At 47.8% G+C, this 17,010-nt stretch overlaps 1 protein-coding gene across 2 annotated transcripts in view; it reads left to right on the top strand.

Annotated features, from left to right (window-relative positions):
- Nucleotides 1-17,010, top strand: part of DSCAM (DS cell adhesion molecule) — a 367,344-nt gene that overhangs the window by 260,318 nt on the left and 90,016 nt on the right. For both annotated transcript variants that reach the window (XM_041487754.1, XM_041487755.1), the window contains exons 11-13: nucleotides 1,998-2,094; nucleotides 3,422-3,550; nucleotides 13,369-13,536. In XM_041487754.1, coding sequence (XP_041343688.1) covers nucleotides 1,998-2,094; nucleotides 3,422-3,550; nucleotides 13,369-13,536 — 394 coding nt within the window. The remainder of the gene's footprint in view (nucleotides 1-1,997; nucleotides 2,095-3,421; nucleotides 3,551-13,368; nucleotides 13,537-17,010) is intronic.

Raw genomic sequence — 17,010 nt, 5'->3', positions numbered from 1 at the left:
CTTCATTATACATTTTCAGTCACATTTCAAAAGTGTATTTATCAGGCCCAAGGAACTAATTCTCTATCTGTCTGGTTATTGTCTAAATTTCAGTGTAACTCTCATGAAAGATATCCTTCTTTACCAGCCAGAACCTGTGTTGGATGATATCCAGTAGAATTCTGGGTTTGCTCCCTGTAAGGGAACTTCGTCATTGATTAATATGAGGAAGAAAAAATTCTATGTGTGACTTTGTTCCTATTAGTATTTTTGTGATACAAATAATATTTATTGATTGGATTGACCTAGGATTGACCCCTAGGCCTCTCTGCCATCATTCTTCTTGCTGATTTTAATAAGATATCCCCTGGATACACGACAATATTTCTATTTGGAAGGCTGGAGTCCTGCTTGGAGAGTTTCCTGAAGCAGTTGTGTACAGCAATGGTGTTCTACATCCATGTGTGTTGCATACAAAACCTTTCACTTCTGAGAGATAAAACACCCCAAAAAGCAGAAAATGGCAGATTAAGGCTGGCTCTGAAGCGTTGAGCTCAGTGCTTTTGCATGATGATGTAATCTTTAGTTGTGTACTCAGCTTTTATTTTTTCTGCAGGACCCCTGCCTCAGTGAGACAGGACTTGGATTTTCGCTGGGGCTGAATTAGGCTTGAGTAATGAACAGCACTGTGTGGTGCAAAGCTGATCTTTGAGACCAGACTTTTCACAGGTGGCCAATAATTGTGTGTTCTTTGTTTTCTGGGCACTCGCCTTGAGCCCTTGGGGTCTGATTTGCAGAAGCACTAAGCCCTCCTGGCTGCAGCTGAACTCAGTGGAAGCTGTTATGAACACATGAAAGGCTATTTATTGCTCAGGACTCTGAGGGAGGGGCTGGAAGGCCCTACATCTCAAATTGGGCTCTGGAAATTTTTGTTTTTCAGCTCAGCCGCACGTGCAAGTGAACACAGCTTGACATGTTGCCACATCTCAGATGATAACTCTCCAATTTCCTTGCAGCAAGTGGGAAATTAATTCATTTATCTTAACCAGTGGTGACTGGGAGTTGTGCTCACATCACCTGGGTTTTGCCAAGGAATAAAGAGCACGTGGAGTTGCCATGGCTCAGTTAATATGTGGCAACTTGTCAAGCAGCCACAAACGTTATCATACATCTGCTTCCTTAATTCCCTACATGAAATGGTGGCAATGCTCTTCATGGTGTCAGGGCTGATGAAAATAAATTCTCTCCTGTTTCTGCAATGGGTGAATTCAGAGGAAAATGCTGTGAGAAAATGAATGTCTGTTTTCAGGGCACAGTTTGAACAGGACACAGTAAATAAATTGCAGAGCAGCACAATGAACAATGAGAAGGAAACGCTATTTCAAATATCTGCTCGTTTTAAAAAAATTCTTTCTTTCTTGTACCTTGAATGAAGCAGTGGTCCTGTAGAAAAATATCATTATGATCATGTTTGTAAATATTATATAAAAATTTCCTTGCTGTTAAACAACAAATTGAAAAGAAAGACCACACAAAACTTTATTATGAGGTACCATGCTAAACACTACAGGGCTCACCACCAGTGTTTGAACCTTTATTTCCCCCACACAGACTTCAGCCACTTGAGTTGTTTTCAGAAATAGCCAGAAAAATTTGGAGGCAGCAGGAGGCACCATTTTGTATGGCAAATTTCAGCCAACAGTTAAATGCTTGGCAAACTTGTGAGGAACTGGAAACAAGGCTCCTAAGGAGAAGCTGCAGGAATAGGTGGAGCTCCAGCTCCTGACTACACGTGTCGAGCTGGTAGCCTGTGTCCTCAGCCCAGGTGCTGCTGGCTTTGATAATTTCAGTATTTTGGAAGCTTTCCTATGCAATTGTATGTGTGTAACCTGCCATATCTATTTATTGCTGTCAAGGAGAACAGTCTGAGCGATTTTTCTTGCGCCTCACAGACAAGCTGTTGGTTTATTTTCTCTGCGTGCTGTTCAATCCATCACCTCTTTTCCAACCTCCTATAGATTCTGCCAACTGTGCGTGAAGATTCTGGCTTCTTTTCCTGCCACGCCATCAATTCTTACGGGGAGGATCGTGGAATAATTCAGCTCACTGTGCAAGGTAGGGAGAGGACAACACAAGGAAATAACCCACAGCTATTGTAGGACAGGAAGTGTAGAAATCTGCTCGGGGGAGGGAGGTTTTGATTCTTAATTAAACGTGTTCCTCATTGTCAAACAAATTAGGAGCTGCATTAAGGTTCTCAGTCTTTCATTTTCAGCATCATAACTTACATCAAAATAAAAGATAAGCTTGAGTCCTTCTAGATCTGTACAAATTATTTAGAATTTTTTTTCTTAAATACAGTACTTGACAATTGCCAAAGATACTTAAAACTAATATCTTCAGTAAGGACTGTAGATATGGAGGATTGAGGAAGAGCAGGTTGCATTTGATTTTAAAGAACAAATGTGCTTCAAACCCAGGTCTGAAATAAAGCAAAAGTGATCTCACTTCATCTCTTCAGAAGTGTTAAACCTACTGTGGAACTTAAAGCAAAATATTTCAAGTTCAATCAATCAAAATAAATTGTGAGCAGTTTGCACAATCCAAATTCTAGGAATTTATGTTGCCTGGGTCCCACAGGGCACAAACAGCAAGTCCTGAAGAGGTGACAATATCTCAGATGCAGGGCACAGGCAGGACTCAGCCCCTGGCCACTGCTCATTCCCATGTGGTGCTGGTTCCTCCTGTGCCTCTCTGAGCCTGCTCACAACAAATTCCTACATCTTGCAGATTTCTCTCTCCCTGCCCTTGATTCCAAGTAGCAGCAGATTCCAGAGGATGCCTAAGGCAGCCCTGTTGAAAAATTCAGGTGGAGGGTGGGGACAGGTTCCCAGTTCTACCACAGCTCATCTAAGCTGCCATGACAATTTAAAGGGACATTAGAATGGGCCTGGGTGCTGGTTATTTACAACATCAACTTTAAAGGCAGAAAGAGCTTTCAGAGTTACAAAATCAGACAAATTATTCTGTTATTAAAGTAAGACTTTTAAACTCAAAGAGAAATTTTACTCTCTCTCTCCACCAAATTTAGCACTTTTGAGTTTAGTACTCATATTTCTACAATCACTTTTTGATTAAAATCACTGATAGTAGTATTTTCAGGGAAATGTGGTGTTCAAGGTAAAATATCTTTCCTGGGATGAAAGTCCAGGCTGGAGTGATTTTAAGGAAATGCAACCAAGAAGGTTAAAGAGGAGCCACTATTCAAGATTACACCAGTAACTCCAAGTTGAAAAGTGCTGATACTTCCAGCAGGTGACTGACAGGATCAGGGTCCCCATGAGTGCCCAGGAAGGCTGAGCCAGTGCCACGCTGGTTGGTGTGGCCCTGTGAAGAGCATGGGGTGTGTTCTGAGCAGAGCTCTGTGTGTGTGTTTGCCCAGAACCCCCCGACCCCCCCGAGATAGAGATCCGGGAGGTGAGAGCTCGGAGCATCGCGCTCAGGTGGACCATGGGCTTCGATGGCAACAGCCCCATCACCGGCTACGACATCGAGTGCAAGAACAAGTCAGGTAAGGAACAATCCCAGCCATCCCCGTTGCTGCTCATTCCCCACCAAGTTTGTGCTGCAAAAGGTAATTCACAAATTGAAACTGCCTGATGGAATTTTTCATCGTGGTTTGTTTAATCTCCCACATGAAGATTTATCTTCATTTGTTGTCCTTTTTGTTTGTTTTGCGGTGAAGACAGTAAATTTTGCAATTGCTGCTTTTCCCTTTTGCCACTTCATGCTATATTTACTCAGGCAAAAATTTTGTGATGTTTTCATTAGTGGAAAAAATATTTTCAAGAGTGTTGAATCATCAGTCATCATTTTATCCCTGGCTTTATAAATTAAAACAATAATGTACAAAAGAGATTGATAATGTACCTGAAAGATGAGGAGTGGAAATTCTCCACTGAGGCTGAAGTCACGAATTGCAGGTTTGGAGATGTGCATTGGGCAAGGATGCCTTCAAGGAATATGCATACCTAAAAGTTTCTGGGCTCTGTTTTCTTTTTGATTGTTTTCCTTTCTTTCCAACCATCCATCCACTCCAGAAAAGCTTTTGAAAGTCATTCTTGCCTGACTGACTTCTTTCTCGCACTAAGACATCTCTTGTATTTCTCAAACACAAGAATAAATATTTAAGAATGGTGTAACTCAGCACAACCCCATTTAGGATGACTGAGGTGCTTCCATTCCATTGACGCAGTGACAAGCAGGGATTTCAGAGCTCTAAAACATCCTTCTTAGATTTAGTTTGATGTTTTCAAGTGATAATGCGGAATGCAGACAAAGATTAAGTGGGGGGTCACCATGAACCTGCATTGAAAAATTATTTCTCTCTAATATGGAATGATAAATCAAGAGCAAGACAGCAAAAGAAGCATCATCAGGTTGGATGGAAATATCAGGACTCAATATACTGATAAAGGTTAAAAAAAAAAAACAAAAAAAAGGAAAAGAAGTGGGCAGCAGAATTGGTGTCAAAGAAAATATTTCTTTGTATCTGAAAACAAATCCTGCAGGTCCTGTCCTAACAAAAGCAGATTATCTTCTTCTTACTGCAAACAACAAAACAGAAATGTCAGTTTCTAAAGTCTGAGGCTGAATGTTTGGAGAAACTCAGATCAGGTCTTTGAAAATTCTTGCACATTAATTTTGTCATTAATTAAATCACTGAGAAGATGAATTAACAAAGATGGTTAATGGAGAACTTGCATGGGGTAGTTGGGGCAGTTTAGAACAAAGAGGAATAATTAAGAAAACTTCTCATTTTTGGAATAAAATTTAGATTATATATTCAAGGAACACTCTACCAAGACCAAAGTGAAGCTGTAAACTGCACAACTGTGTTTTGTGAGACTTTTTCCCCTCTGTTGCCTTTCCTGAGGATTCAGGAATGAATTTAGATCAGATGCACCATCAAGGCTTCTCAAGCAGGAAAACTTTTCTGTTTCAGAGAAGGTGCAGGTGACCACAAAGAATGCATGGACTGTATTCAGCAGCCCTCACATATCCCATCATAAAATCATAGAAATTAGTTTGGAAAAGGCCTTTAAGATCATCAAGTCCAAAGTTAGCTCAGCACTGCTGATGTCTACCCCATCAGACACAGCAGATACACTAATTACCCCAATGGAATTAGTTACTCCATGGAAGGAGCGTGGAGTTGCCTATCCTGTGGGGTCCATTTGCCATCCCAGAGCGCTATGAATACCAGGAACTTGGTGTTTCAGGATGTTTTGGTACATAGAGACATCACCTGTCTGTACAGACATGTACCTGTGGCGCTCAGATCTGGCCCTTCGTGGAGATCCGTCCTGTGCAGCCTCCAGACCTTTCCATCGGAGCAAAGAGCTCTGGAGACAGGAACGGGACTGTGGGTCCTCATTTGTGCCTCTCTCCCCATCATTTTAATTTTTTTATGTCGTTAGGGCAGTCGTAGGGACAAACTTTGAACAGTTCTGTTTAATGCTGTTTCTTGTGCTCTGCGAGCGGGGCACACCCGGGTCCCCGATGCTTTCGGGGATTGCCAAAATCTTTCCCGGGATCCGCGGGGTTCCGGCCAGGCGCGGGGCTGCTGCGGTACCAGCGATGGCCACGGGGTGGCAGCGCCGGAACAGCTGAAACCTGCCGGTTGTGTGAGGAAGGGGATGACCTTCCCGAGAAACACGAGATTTTCCCGACAAACACAAGTCCTTCCCGCGCTCTCCTCATGCCACAGCTGGGACAAAGCCAACGGAAGCCGAGTTCACCGGGGCGGCAGCGATGGCGGCGCCGCTCCCTCAGCGCCCGGCCCGGCCCCGGCGGGCGGGGAGCCCTCGGCAGCGCCCTGCGGGCAGCAGGGAGCGAGCCCCGGCCCGGCCTCTGTGCCCGTGGCGCCGCAGAGGCCGGGGCAGAGCTGCAGGAGTGGCTGCCTCAGGCACGGGCCCGAGCCAGGGGCAGCAGCCGGGCCCCGGCCTTGTGGCAGCGCAGGAGGCTCTCGTGGTGCCGCTTCTCCAGCCCGGCCAGGTGCCTGTGCACGGCCCCGTCCTTGCCTGCTGCCCCTGCCCCGCTCGGCTCCCCGTGCCCGCCAAAGGCGCCCAGGCCGCGCTCGGTGCCCCGGGTGTCACTGCTGAAGGCAGGGACGAGCCCCGGTGCCCGGCAGAGCCCTGAGGGACACCCCTGCTCCCCGGGCTCCCGCGGCTCCTGGAGCCGCTGCCCACGAGTGCCCGGCCCGTCCGTGCGGCCAATTCCTGGTGCCCTGGGCAGCGCAGCCGGCAAAGCCAGGGCTCTGCTCTGCGGGGCTGGGGCTGTCCTGTGGCAGCGTGGCCAAAGCCTCTCAGGGCTCTGGGCACAGCAGGGCCACAAGGCCACAAGTGCGGGGGCTGCTCCCAGCCACTTGCTGTCTGCTGCACTGATGGTGGGGTGCCGGGGGTGGCCCTTTGTGACACAGGCACACGGTGTCGGGGCCCTTTGTGATGTGGGACGTGGTGGTGGCCAGAGAGCCTTGTGACATCAGGGAGCCCCTCCCTGGCTGAGGGTGTCTAAGGGGCGCAGAGCCCTGGGGTGCCCAGTCCCAGGAGAGCCGCTCTCTGAGGAGGAAGCAGCTCCCTGGCTCTGTCTGCGCTGGACGCCCGTAGTGATCAAGGCTGACAGCGACAGAAAAGGATAGCCACAAGGACAAAGGCAACTCCAACTCCCGGTCCCCAGCCCCTTGCCCAGCTGGCTGGAGGCCCCCAGCGGGCAGTGGTCAGGGGCAGTGTCAGGTCAGTCCTGCCACTGACAGAGACTCAGGAGGAGGAGAGGCCCTCTGCCAAAATGGACCGCGAGCTTTCCTGGTGGGAAGGTGACAGTGATGAGGAGCTTTCCCACTGGGAAAAGGTGATAGTGAGAGAGAGGGTCCAACAGCAAGTGCGCCATCACAGAGCTCATCCAGTGTCCTCTTTGACATCCTGACCAGTAGCCATGCTTCACTATTCCAGGATGAGAACATCACTGAGGAGATCCTGATCCAGGGACTGACGGACATCTACAAACTCATGGAGAAGCTGGAGGAAGAGTATGCCCTCCAACAACAGATGGTTGTAGAAGAAGAAACACAGCCCAGCTCTCCCAGCCCCATAGGCATGGATGTGGCAGCAGAGGCTGCACCTGCCCTGTCCAGCACCTTCCCTGTCCCAGGCAGTCCCACAGAGGCCAAGCCAACGGCTGCTGCCCTGGCTGGAGCTGATGAGAAGGAGGAGCTGCCCAAGCCTCTCACTCCTGATGAGGTAAAGGCAGCAGCTCCTCTAGTCAGTGAGGAACTGCCATCACCAGGAACACAGAGCTCATCCGGTGTCCCCTCCGACACCCTGACCAGTAGTCTGGCTTCACTATGCCAGGATGGGAACATCACCGAGGAGATCCTGATCCAGGGACTGACAGACATGTACCAACTGATGGAGAAGCTGGAGGAAGAGTATGCTCTCCAGCAACAGGTGGCTGTAGAAGAAACACAGCCCAGCTCTCCCAGCCCTGTGGGTGCAGCAGTGGCAGCAGAGGCAGTGCCTGCCCTGCCCTGCCCCTCTCCTGCCCCACCGAGTCCCACGGACCAAAACAACAGGGAGACCCTGAGCCAGGTGCTGCAGGAAATCCAGGCACTGAAGCAGCAGCTGGCTGCCCTTCAACAGGGGTTGGCTGTAAATGAATCAGTAGTCGCAGCCAAAAGGGAAGAGAGCTCAGTTCCTGCCCTGCAGAGCACCTCTCCTGCCCCACAGAATCCCACAGAGCAGGACATGAACAGGGAGGTCCTGAGCCAGGTGCTGCACGAGATCCAGGCACTGAAGCAGCAGCAGAAAGAAGTCTATGCCCTTCAGCAGTGGTTGGCTGTAGAAGTGGAAACAGTAGTCACAGCCAAAAGGGAAGAGAGCTCAGTGCCGGCCCCACACAGCCCCCCCAGCCCCTGGCCTGCCCAGCTGGGAGTCCACACTCCCAGGGAGCAGCTGGAGGAGGCAGCAGTGGGGTCAGCAGCACAGGCAGTGGGGGAGAGGGTGGATGACTCTGATGAGGAAATGAAATGGTGGCAATTCCTGGATGATCTGGAGCCTTTCCTGATGAGAAATGCAGAGCTGTCCCAGGTGTCTGTCACAGGACACACAATGAGAATTTCCTTGGGAGAAGGGATCCCAGAGCTTGCCCTTTGTGAGGCTTCTGTTGAGCACCCAGCACAGGAGCCATGCAGCCAAGGGCCAGTGCCTGCCCCACACAGCCCCCCCAGCCCCTGCCCTGCCCAGCTGAGAGCCCAGGCCCCCAGCAAGCAGCAGCAGGAGGGGGCAGCATCAGCATCAGTGTGGGCAGTGCAAGAGAGTGAGGAGGGGACCTTGGCTGGGGAGGACAAAGACTGGGAAGATGACTTTGAGCCAGAGCTTTCCCAGTGGGAAAATAAGGAAGGCCCTGAGCAGGAGGTGTCCCAGCAAGAGCTCTCTAACAGGGGAGAGCGCACAGAGGCAGATGTGCCCCAGGGGGAAGAGTGCCCTGAGCTGGAGGTGTCCCAGGAAGAGCTCTCTGACTGGGAAGCGCGCACAGAGGCAGATGTGCCCCAGGGGGAAGAGTGCCCTGAGCAGGAGGTGTCCCAGGAAGAGCTCTCTGACTGGGATGCATGCACAGAGGCAGATGTGGCCCAGGGGGAAGAGTGCCCTGAGCAGGAGGCGTCCCAGGAAGAGCTCTCTGACTGGGATGCATGCACAGAGGCAGATGTGTCCCAGGGGGAAGAGTGCCCTGAGCAGGAGGTGTGCCAGGAAGAGCTCTCTCACTGGGAAGCGCGCACAGAGGCAGATGTGCCCCAGGGAGAAGTCACAAGTCACCATGAAGACTGTGACTGGGAAGAATACTTCCCTGAGCAAGACCTCTCAGACTGGGAAGAATACCCTGGGCAAGGGCTGATTGGAGGAGAGATCATCAGCTGTGCAGAACATTCTGACGGGGAAGAATACATTGGCCAAGACCTTTCCCAAAGGGAAACCTGCATTGGCCAAGACATAACAAGAGGGAGTGGCAGCAGACTCTCAGGACACTCCAGTTCAGAAGATCATAGCTGTAAGGAGCTTGTGCAGGAGAATTGTGAAGATGAGAGTGACCATGGCATCTGGACTAAGCCCTCCTTCCCAGAGGAGGAAGAGTGGGATGAGGTGAGCATCCTAGAGCTGCCCCCAGAAGATGACCAAAAGCAAAAATGGAGAGTTTTTGCAGCAGATGGGCTCCCAGTGTCCATCCCTCGTGAGGCCTGGGTTGAGGAGCAGGAACCAGAGCTGCACAGCCCAGGGCCGCTCCGTGCCTTGCTCATGCCCCTGAAAGACCAAGTCCCTGTGGGACATGGGGCTTCTCTTCCCTTCAAGAAGCCAGAGGCAGCGACAGAGAGCTGGGTGCCTGCCCCACACAGCCCCTGGCCTGTCCATCTGGGAGCCCAGTCCTGCCACGGGCAGCTGGCTCCCCTTACGAAATGTCCCTCCCGCTTCAAGCGGGCGCTGCAAGGGCTGTTCCGCTGTCCCTGCATGAATCCATGGCTGGAGGAGTGAAACAGATGAGAAAAAGATGAAGAAGATGAAGACAAAGAAGATGAAGGAGATGAGGAAGAAGATGACAAAGAATATGAAGAAGACAAAGATGAAGACAAGATGAAGAAGATGAAGAAGACAAGTGAAAATGAAGATGATGATGGAGACAAGACAGTGAAGACAAAGTTGAAAAAGATAATAAAGAAGAAGATGATTGTCTTAATTTTTGAGACAAATTTAAAAGAGGATACTCCAAAATGAGCCAAAATTACTGGAGAATGGGGCAAACATTGAAGAAATTCCCCTTCCTGACTTGGGGTGCGACATGGCACTGGCTTTCAAGCTGAGGGAAGTGGAACATCCACAGAGGAGTTCCATGTAGCAGGAGGCACAGCCCTGGCGGCTCTCTGGGCTCCACCTCCTGTCCAGGGCAGACAAAGCAGCCGGGCTGGAGTCTCTGGCTGTGCTTCCTCTGCCCGCCTCGGCTCCCCAAGGCTTGGGGCTGGAACGGGACGGCCCCGCTGCCGCCGGGGCCGCTGCTCTGGTGTGGGAGCAGCAGCTGTTGGCTTCAGCTCCAGGAGCTGAAAGATTGCTGCTGTAACTCCTGCAAGCCAGGGAAGGGAAAAGGTTTTGGATGGGCTAACAAAGCCAAGCAAGCCAAGCAAAAGTGAACCAGGCAGAGCCACAAAGGCCTTGGCAGTGAGGCTTGGAAAATGCCCAGCCAAAGAGTCCAAAGCTCCCCCCTTCCCTGCCCCACACACACCCGGCCCCGGGCCTGGAAGGGACAGCAACCATTTCTTGGGCACAAAGCACAGGCTCCTGGCACAGACTCTCAGCATCCACCACTCCAAGACAAAGAAGATGAAGATGATGAAGACAGAGACAATGATGACAAAGCAGATGAAGATAAGACCACAAAGAGGAAGACTAAGAAGACAGAGAAGACAAGAATAATTTTAAAATACATAATAGAAGGAGAGTAATAGGAGTAAGAAAAAGAGAACTGTTCCAATTATTGAAGAATTTGTGTATTTTTAAATAAAGTTTGTAAGGCACAAGAACAGAGTGCCCAGATTTCATTTGCTGTCTCTCAGCGGTGCCGATGGATTTCCACAGGCAGTGGCCCCGAGTCCCCTGGGAGCAGGGAGTGCTCAGCCCCAGCCCCGCGGGAGAGGTCTCTTTTGAAATTCCTTTCCTGAAAGTATCCCACAGAGGAAGCTGTGACACACTCAGTTACCAAAGTAAAAGACATTCTAGTGATTTTTAGCATTAAAATGTCCCTTAATCTGGGTAGAGGCATCTCTCATTGGATCGTGACACATGGGCAGGGACACCTTCCACTATTCCAGGCTGTTCCAAGCCCCAGTGTCCAACCTGGGACACTTTCAGGGATGGGGTGGCCACAGCTTCTCAGAGCAACCTGTGCCAGAGCCTCCCGTCCCTCACAGGGAAGAGTTACTTCTGAAAAACCTCTCAGAGTTCTGTCCCTGGAGCCGCCCTGGGGCTGTTCCTCCGCAGCCTTGCCATCCTGCAGCAGCCTTGTGCCAGGCAGGAGGGGTTCCCCTGCTGCAGCCCCAGCCGAGGCAGCAGCAGCTCTGTGCAGCTCTGGACACATCCCTGCGGTGTTGTGAATAAAAAGTTATCTATTTTTTTAAGGTTGCAGAGTTAAAACGAGTAGAACCAGTTGCTGTTAAGTTAGCTTCATTGTTAAGAGTTCTTCTTCAATTACCTGTTAATGGTCGGTGATTAACCATTGTCCCCCTGGTGCTTGCCAGGGAGTGACACTGGGACCCTGCAGGTACCAGGAGAATGGGAATGGCATCAGAGCTAGTATGCAGATAAGAATGCATTGCACCAAATTTTTCAGTTTTCCAGGAAAACCCCTAAAAACAATGAGACAACATAGAATTAAGAGACCTAGGTGATGTCTAAGGATGGGGAGCGTAGTCCATTGCCTGCTAGGATCCTTTTTGCTTCTCATCCTAACCTAAAAGGATGTTGACTAGAGAGAGGACCCGAGGTGTTGGACCGAAAAGGCGGAATCTCTTAATCTCCCGTGAGGATGGAATCCCCACAGCCTGCAGGCCAGCGGACACAGCTGCATCATCATCCTCCTCCTCCGTGCCACTCCTGGGAGCGACTGCAGAGTGCGCGCGACCCGTCGGTTTCTCCCCACCTGAGCTGATTCTTTTTAATAAAGGCATTGAAAAGGAGAAAGATCTCCTGCCCTATTTACTTCATGCGGCAGCAGCTGCACGGGGCTGTGCAGCCAAAGAGCCCAAATCAGTGCAGCCAGCCCTGCAGCAGCACCACAGCACTGGGGCTCTGCTGGTCCTACTGGGCAGCCACACGGGGCTCTGTCTCAGTAAGGATGGCTGCAACAAATCTTTGGGTCCTCTGACTTCAGGGTGAACACGGCACAAAATAGGAAAAAAGGAGCAGGAACAATGGAGTGCCTGAAAAGGAAATTTACTTGCAATGAGAAATAAAAATAGGGATGATGCCCAAGAGCCCAACACATCAAAAGGACAAGCTCTAAAGACCAGAAGCATGGGAGTGGTAACAATATATAGGCTTGAGGTGGAACATTCCAGAGACAATACCATATATGGAACACAAGTAACCAGTAGGGGAGTAGAACTTGGACTAATTAACATAACAACTCCAAAGGCTCTTGGAAGGAGATCTTGGTCCTGCCCTGAGTTATATTAATGTTTCACAGGGCTTGATGCTAAGGTTTGGTGTCAGAGGGGTGAAGTCTGGCTGACTTTGTTCCACTCAGGCTGCTTCCCCCAGGGTCAATGCTAAGCAGCTGTGGCAGGAGTTTGGTGTTGGCATTTCCATTTTTGGGAGTGCTCCAGGGCAGGGTGTTTCTCCAGGATTAATTTTTCATTTTTTTCTGGTATAGCTTTCAGAGAATTATGTAATCCCTGATGGTAGAAAAGCTCTCCCAGCACATCAAGTCCAAACTGTGCCCAATGCCCATGTTGTCGCTCAGCCCAGAGCACTGAGTGCTATATCCAGGCCTTCCTTGGACACCTCCAGGGATGAGAACTCTACCATTACTTTGGGCAACTGCTTCCAATGCTTAACCACCCTTTCCATGAAGAAATTCCTGCTGATATCCAAGCTGACTGTCCCCTGGCCCAGGCTGAGGCTGTGTCCCCTCATGCTGTCACTTCTTGCCAAGGAAAACAGCCCAGTCCTCAGCTGGCTGCACCCTCCTGTCAGGGAGCTGTGGAGAGCAATGAGGTCTCCCCTGGGCCATTCTGTTTAACTCCTTTGCTTCCCTTTTTTTTTTTGTTTTTTTTTTGGGTTTTTGTTGTTGTTTTGTTTTGTTTTGTTTTGTTTTTTTGTTTTGTTTTGTTTTGGGGTTTTTTTGTTTGTTTTTTGTTTTGTTTTGTTTTGTTTTGTTTTGGGTGTTTTTTGTTGTTTTTTTTTTGAGCACAAGCAACTTTCTCACTGAGTGAAGGTCCTTTTGAGGCAGCAGCTCCCATTTTTGTGCAGTTGTTCCAATGCCCCAAAGGTAACAAATCACGATCACAAAACTGGGCAACCTTTGCTGGTCTCAGCACCTCGTCAAAGACTAGCTATTTCTGTGGATTTGCTGATGACCCCAGAGCTAAGATCCCATTTTTCTCAGCAGCACTCTTGGAGCAGTCAGGAGTGCTGTCAAGGAAGGGGAGGGATCGCTGGATTTGCTTGGATCAAAATGTGTTTTCTGGATTAACACAGCAGTGGCATGAAACAATTTAACTTCATGCTTGTATCACCCACATTAACACCACCACTGATTTGTCTATTTCTACTGATATTTCTTATCAAACAGACTCTTGGGACTCTGTCCAGAGAACCAGAGATGTTTCCCCTCAGCTAAACCAAGCCACCATCATCGACCTGCACCCGTCCTCCACCTACAACATCCGCATGTACGCCAAGAACCGCATCGGCAAGAGCGAGGCCAGCAACGAGCTCACCATCACCACTGATGAAGCAGGTATGACCTGGCTTTGCAGCCTCGAAATTCTGTGGGAATTATCTCTCTTTGATGTCAGGAATCATTGCATGAAATGCTGCTTATGTGGCTGCGGCTGTATCAAAAGGAATAGTGAGTTATTCCCATGGAACAGCGTGACTTTTGCAACTTCATTGTGCAGGGCGCTAATTAAAGCTGTTCAGTGGCATCTAGTGGCCAAAGAAGACATTGTGCTCCAAATTTTCCTTGTTGGGAATAAGATACCTTTATCTACAGTGAGGCAACTCAATCAGCAACATCCTGTTTTTAGTGGTGGAATTGAGGCTTTCCGTACATGTTTAGATATTAATGTAGGTAACTAATTTTAATTTCTCCCTTTTGGGAATGTTTATCCACATGAATCAACTCTTCATTTGAATATTCCCTTACTCAACACAATCATTTGAATATTCACTCACTCAACCCTCCCACCATTTATTTTTCTGGCCTCTATTTAAATCTCTTGGCTGTCACTTGTTAATGTCATTCCCCTGATATTGTTCTGTTGTATTACAGAATCACAGAATCACTTAAGCTGGAAAACACCTCCAAGGTTATCAAATCTGACCTTTATTTTTACCTTTAACCTTTTATTCTCCTGCATCAGCACCAGGAGTACTGTGTGGGCATTTTCCCTTTGGTGACTGGAGCCACTGTCACGTACATGGAATTTCTGCCTTCCTTTACCTTTTGCTAAGTCAGCCCTGCTTCCTTCTTTGGGGATTTAGAGATGACAACATGGTGACAGTGTCCTGGCAGTGAAAATTCCCTTTCTCTTTTAAGATTCATGTTGGTCTTGGATTTGAATACCCAGAGACTGATTTTTAGTTCAGGTCCTATGAACACAACTGTGTAATTCCCACTTAATTTCCCTGGGAATTTCCTACAATAAAAACACAATCCCTGTCAGGACAACATGGTTTTGGTTCTGAGGGACTTTCTGACTAGGAACAGCACACAAGGGCTCACAGTGGAAAGCAGAATAAGCTGGAGACAGCATAAGTTGCATTTCTTCTATCATTCTAGCGGAAGGAAAGCATGCAGTAAACAGATTTAACAGTGAACACTTTGATTGAAAAATACTTTTTTTTTTGATCAAAAATTTTCTCTTCCTTTGTGCAAAGAAATTGTGAAATCACTAGAGAAAACAGACTATCCATTCTTCCAACCAGAGGCATCTCTAACCCCAAATGCCCATCCTTCCTTGTGCAAAATAGAGGGCTGAGCCTTGGATCAGCTCCTTATGCTCGCTTTTTCACCCATGCTTGGAATGGTTTTTACTTGCCAAGTTTTTCCTGACTGGTAATTAAGTTGTCAGGATCAGCAGCTGCCCTTGGAATAAAAAACCAGCTTCCCCATGAGCAGGGTGGAACCTTAACATCACATTTTATTCAGCTCTTTGTAACTAGGTTTCAGAATAAATGATCCTTTTGTCGCTGTCTTTTGAGGAGCTGTTAGTTGGTAGAAAAAAACCATCCGTGTGGAACTGTATTCAAAAGTCACTGATCTACCTAGGGAAGGACTGGGAGGGAGGAGGTCAGGCTTAGGCAGAGTTTGTGATGTTTTTCTCCTGGGTTTTTATTTCAGGGGATGCACAAAGTATAGGAACATCTTTTTTTTTTTGATCACTGTTTACTTCTGTTCCCTGCTTTTACAGCAGGCATTGGGGAACAGCATGGGTGCAGGGGATGAGAGAGAGGCTAATGAGTAGGGAGCAAAATAAAGGTCCAAGAAATACAAGATAAAAACCAAGCAACTTGGAAAGGGGGGCAGATTCTGTATCACATATTGCAAAGAAATATCTCTATTAAAAAGAAACCTGTAGCAACCTGTGGTCACTGTGGCAAAAGGATGGGTAAGGATGGAACAATTTCAAAGCTTGCAGACCACATCTTTCTTTCCATACAACCCCAATTAGCTCATGTGTTGGAAAATAGATGCCAATACACACTTGCTCCAATGCCTGTCAGAAAAAACAATGAGCATTATGGCCATTGCCTAATACTGAAATCAATAGAGGAAATGGGGATAGCTGGGTTTTCTTTATGTCCTTGCCACAAACTCTGTATGACATTAAATATGTAAACCAAATTACTTCTTATTTAACATCTCCCTGTGGTGTGCTGGGAGCACTTAACTATTCAAGTCTGTGGAAAAAAAAATTGGGGTCTTTTGAGGAAACGTCAGGATTTTGGGGGGCAGATTTTAAACGCCATTTTTAGGATCAAATGCTTGGCTCAAATTCCACTACATTATAATGTACCCCAGAGGAGTGGCATTCATTTTTGTCAACAGGAAGACAAAATTAAGGTCAGGCTTCAAAAAATTCATAGAGATCTCAGTTTTGCCAGTGGACTTTTTCCTCTTCTCCTTCCTTTATATTAATGCAAGAAGAATAGAAATAAAGTTCTTTCAAGCTTTGGGAATTTCTCATACGAAGGACAGTCAGGAATGGAAGAGAATAGGGCATATTTAATAACTTAAACATATTATAGGCTGTATTCTGTGTCTCTGCTTTCATCAGTTCAAGCAAAATGTTCTGGTTCCTTTCACCACAGCTGTCATTTATTGCTGCTCCACCTCTAACAGCCCCATCTCACCCTTTCCATTGCTTTCCTTCCTTTGTCCTGCTATTAAACCTAATTTAATACCTTTTACTGTGGCCGTATTCTGCATCAAGGGAACCCTCTGCAGCAGCTCGAGGTGGCTCCATCCCTCTCCTCAGATCTTTCCTTTGCAGTGATTTACCTTGCTGAGCAAGCAATTTACTGCACATCTCTCTGTTCAATCCCAGCTGATCCTGATCTGCTTTGTAGCTGCCCAGCTGACGAGGAGGTTCCTTCTTTTTTCATTCACATTTAAAGCCTCCTGCACACCTTTGGCACCGTGTTGATGGTCCATGAAAGTTTCCCTGGCTCAAGCAGGAATTGAAAGAAGATTTTCCCACCTACAAGTTATTTTTTGTCTGATTTCCAGGCTGGAACTCTTACTGGGGAGGGGGAGAGTGTAAAGTGTGAAGCATTTTGTGTAAAATATCTGATATTGGACTGAATGTGTTCAGTTTCCAGTGAACAAAGGGGATCCCACTGGAAAATTTGCAACAAGTTGAAAGCAGGATTAGGAGCTTCTGGCTCATCTGCTTTAGATGAACTCTGCTGCTTTTCTATCACCCACAGGGTTGTGACTGCTGAAGATTCCTCCTGCCTATCTCCAGATATGCAGAGACATCACTGTGAGCGTATCTCTAGCCAAGAAAACCACTATTATTCATTTTATTCTGTTCATTTCATTTACCAGCTTGGTATGTTTTGGCACATGGTGTATTTTGCCGTTGGCCAGAGATGACACCTGAATGCAGAAGATTCCTGGCCCTGCTTTTGTTTGGTGAAGTTTTCCATGTGGCACTGACTCCAACCTCTGTGGTGCTAGGGTGTAAAGGTTTTTCACATTTTGTGT

This window comes from Pyrgilauda ruficollis, unplaced genomic scaffold (genome assembly GCF_017590135.1).
Source record: "Pyrgilauda ruficollis isolate IOZ18807 unplaced genomic scaffold, ASM1759013v1 scaffold84, whole genome shotgun sequence".
NCBI lineage: Eukaryota > Metazoa > Chordata > Aves > Passeriformes > Passeridae > Pyrgilauda > Pyrgilauda ruficollis.
This window is presented reverse-complemented; position numbering and strand designations above follow the sequence as displayed.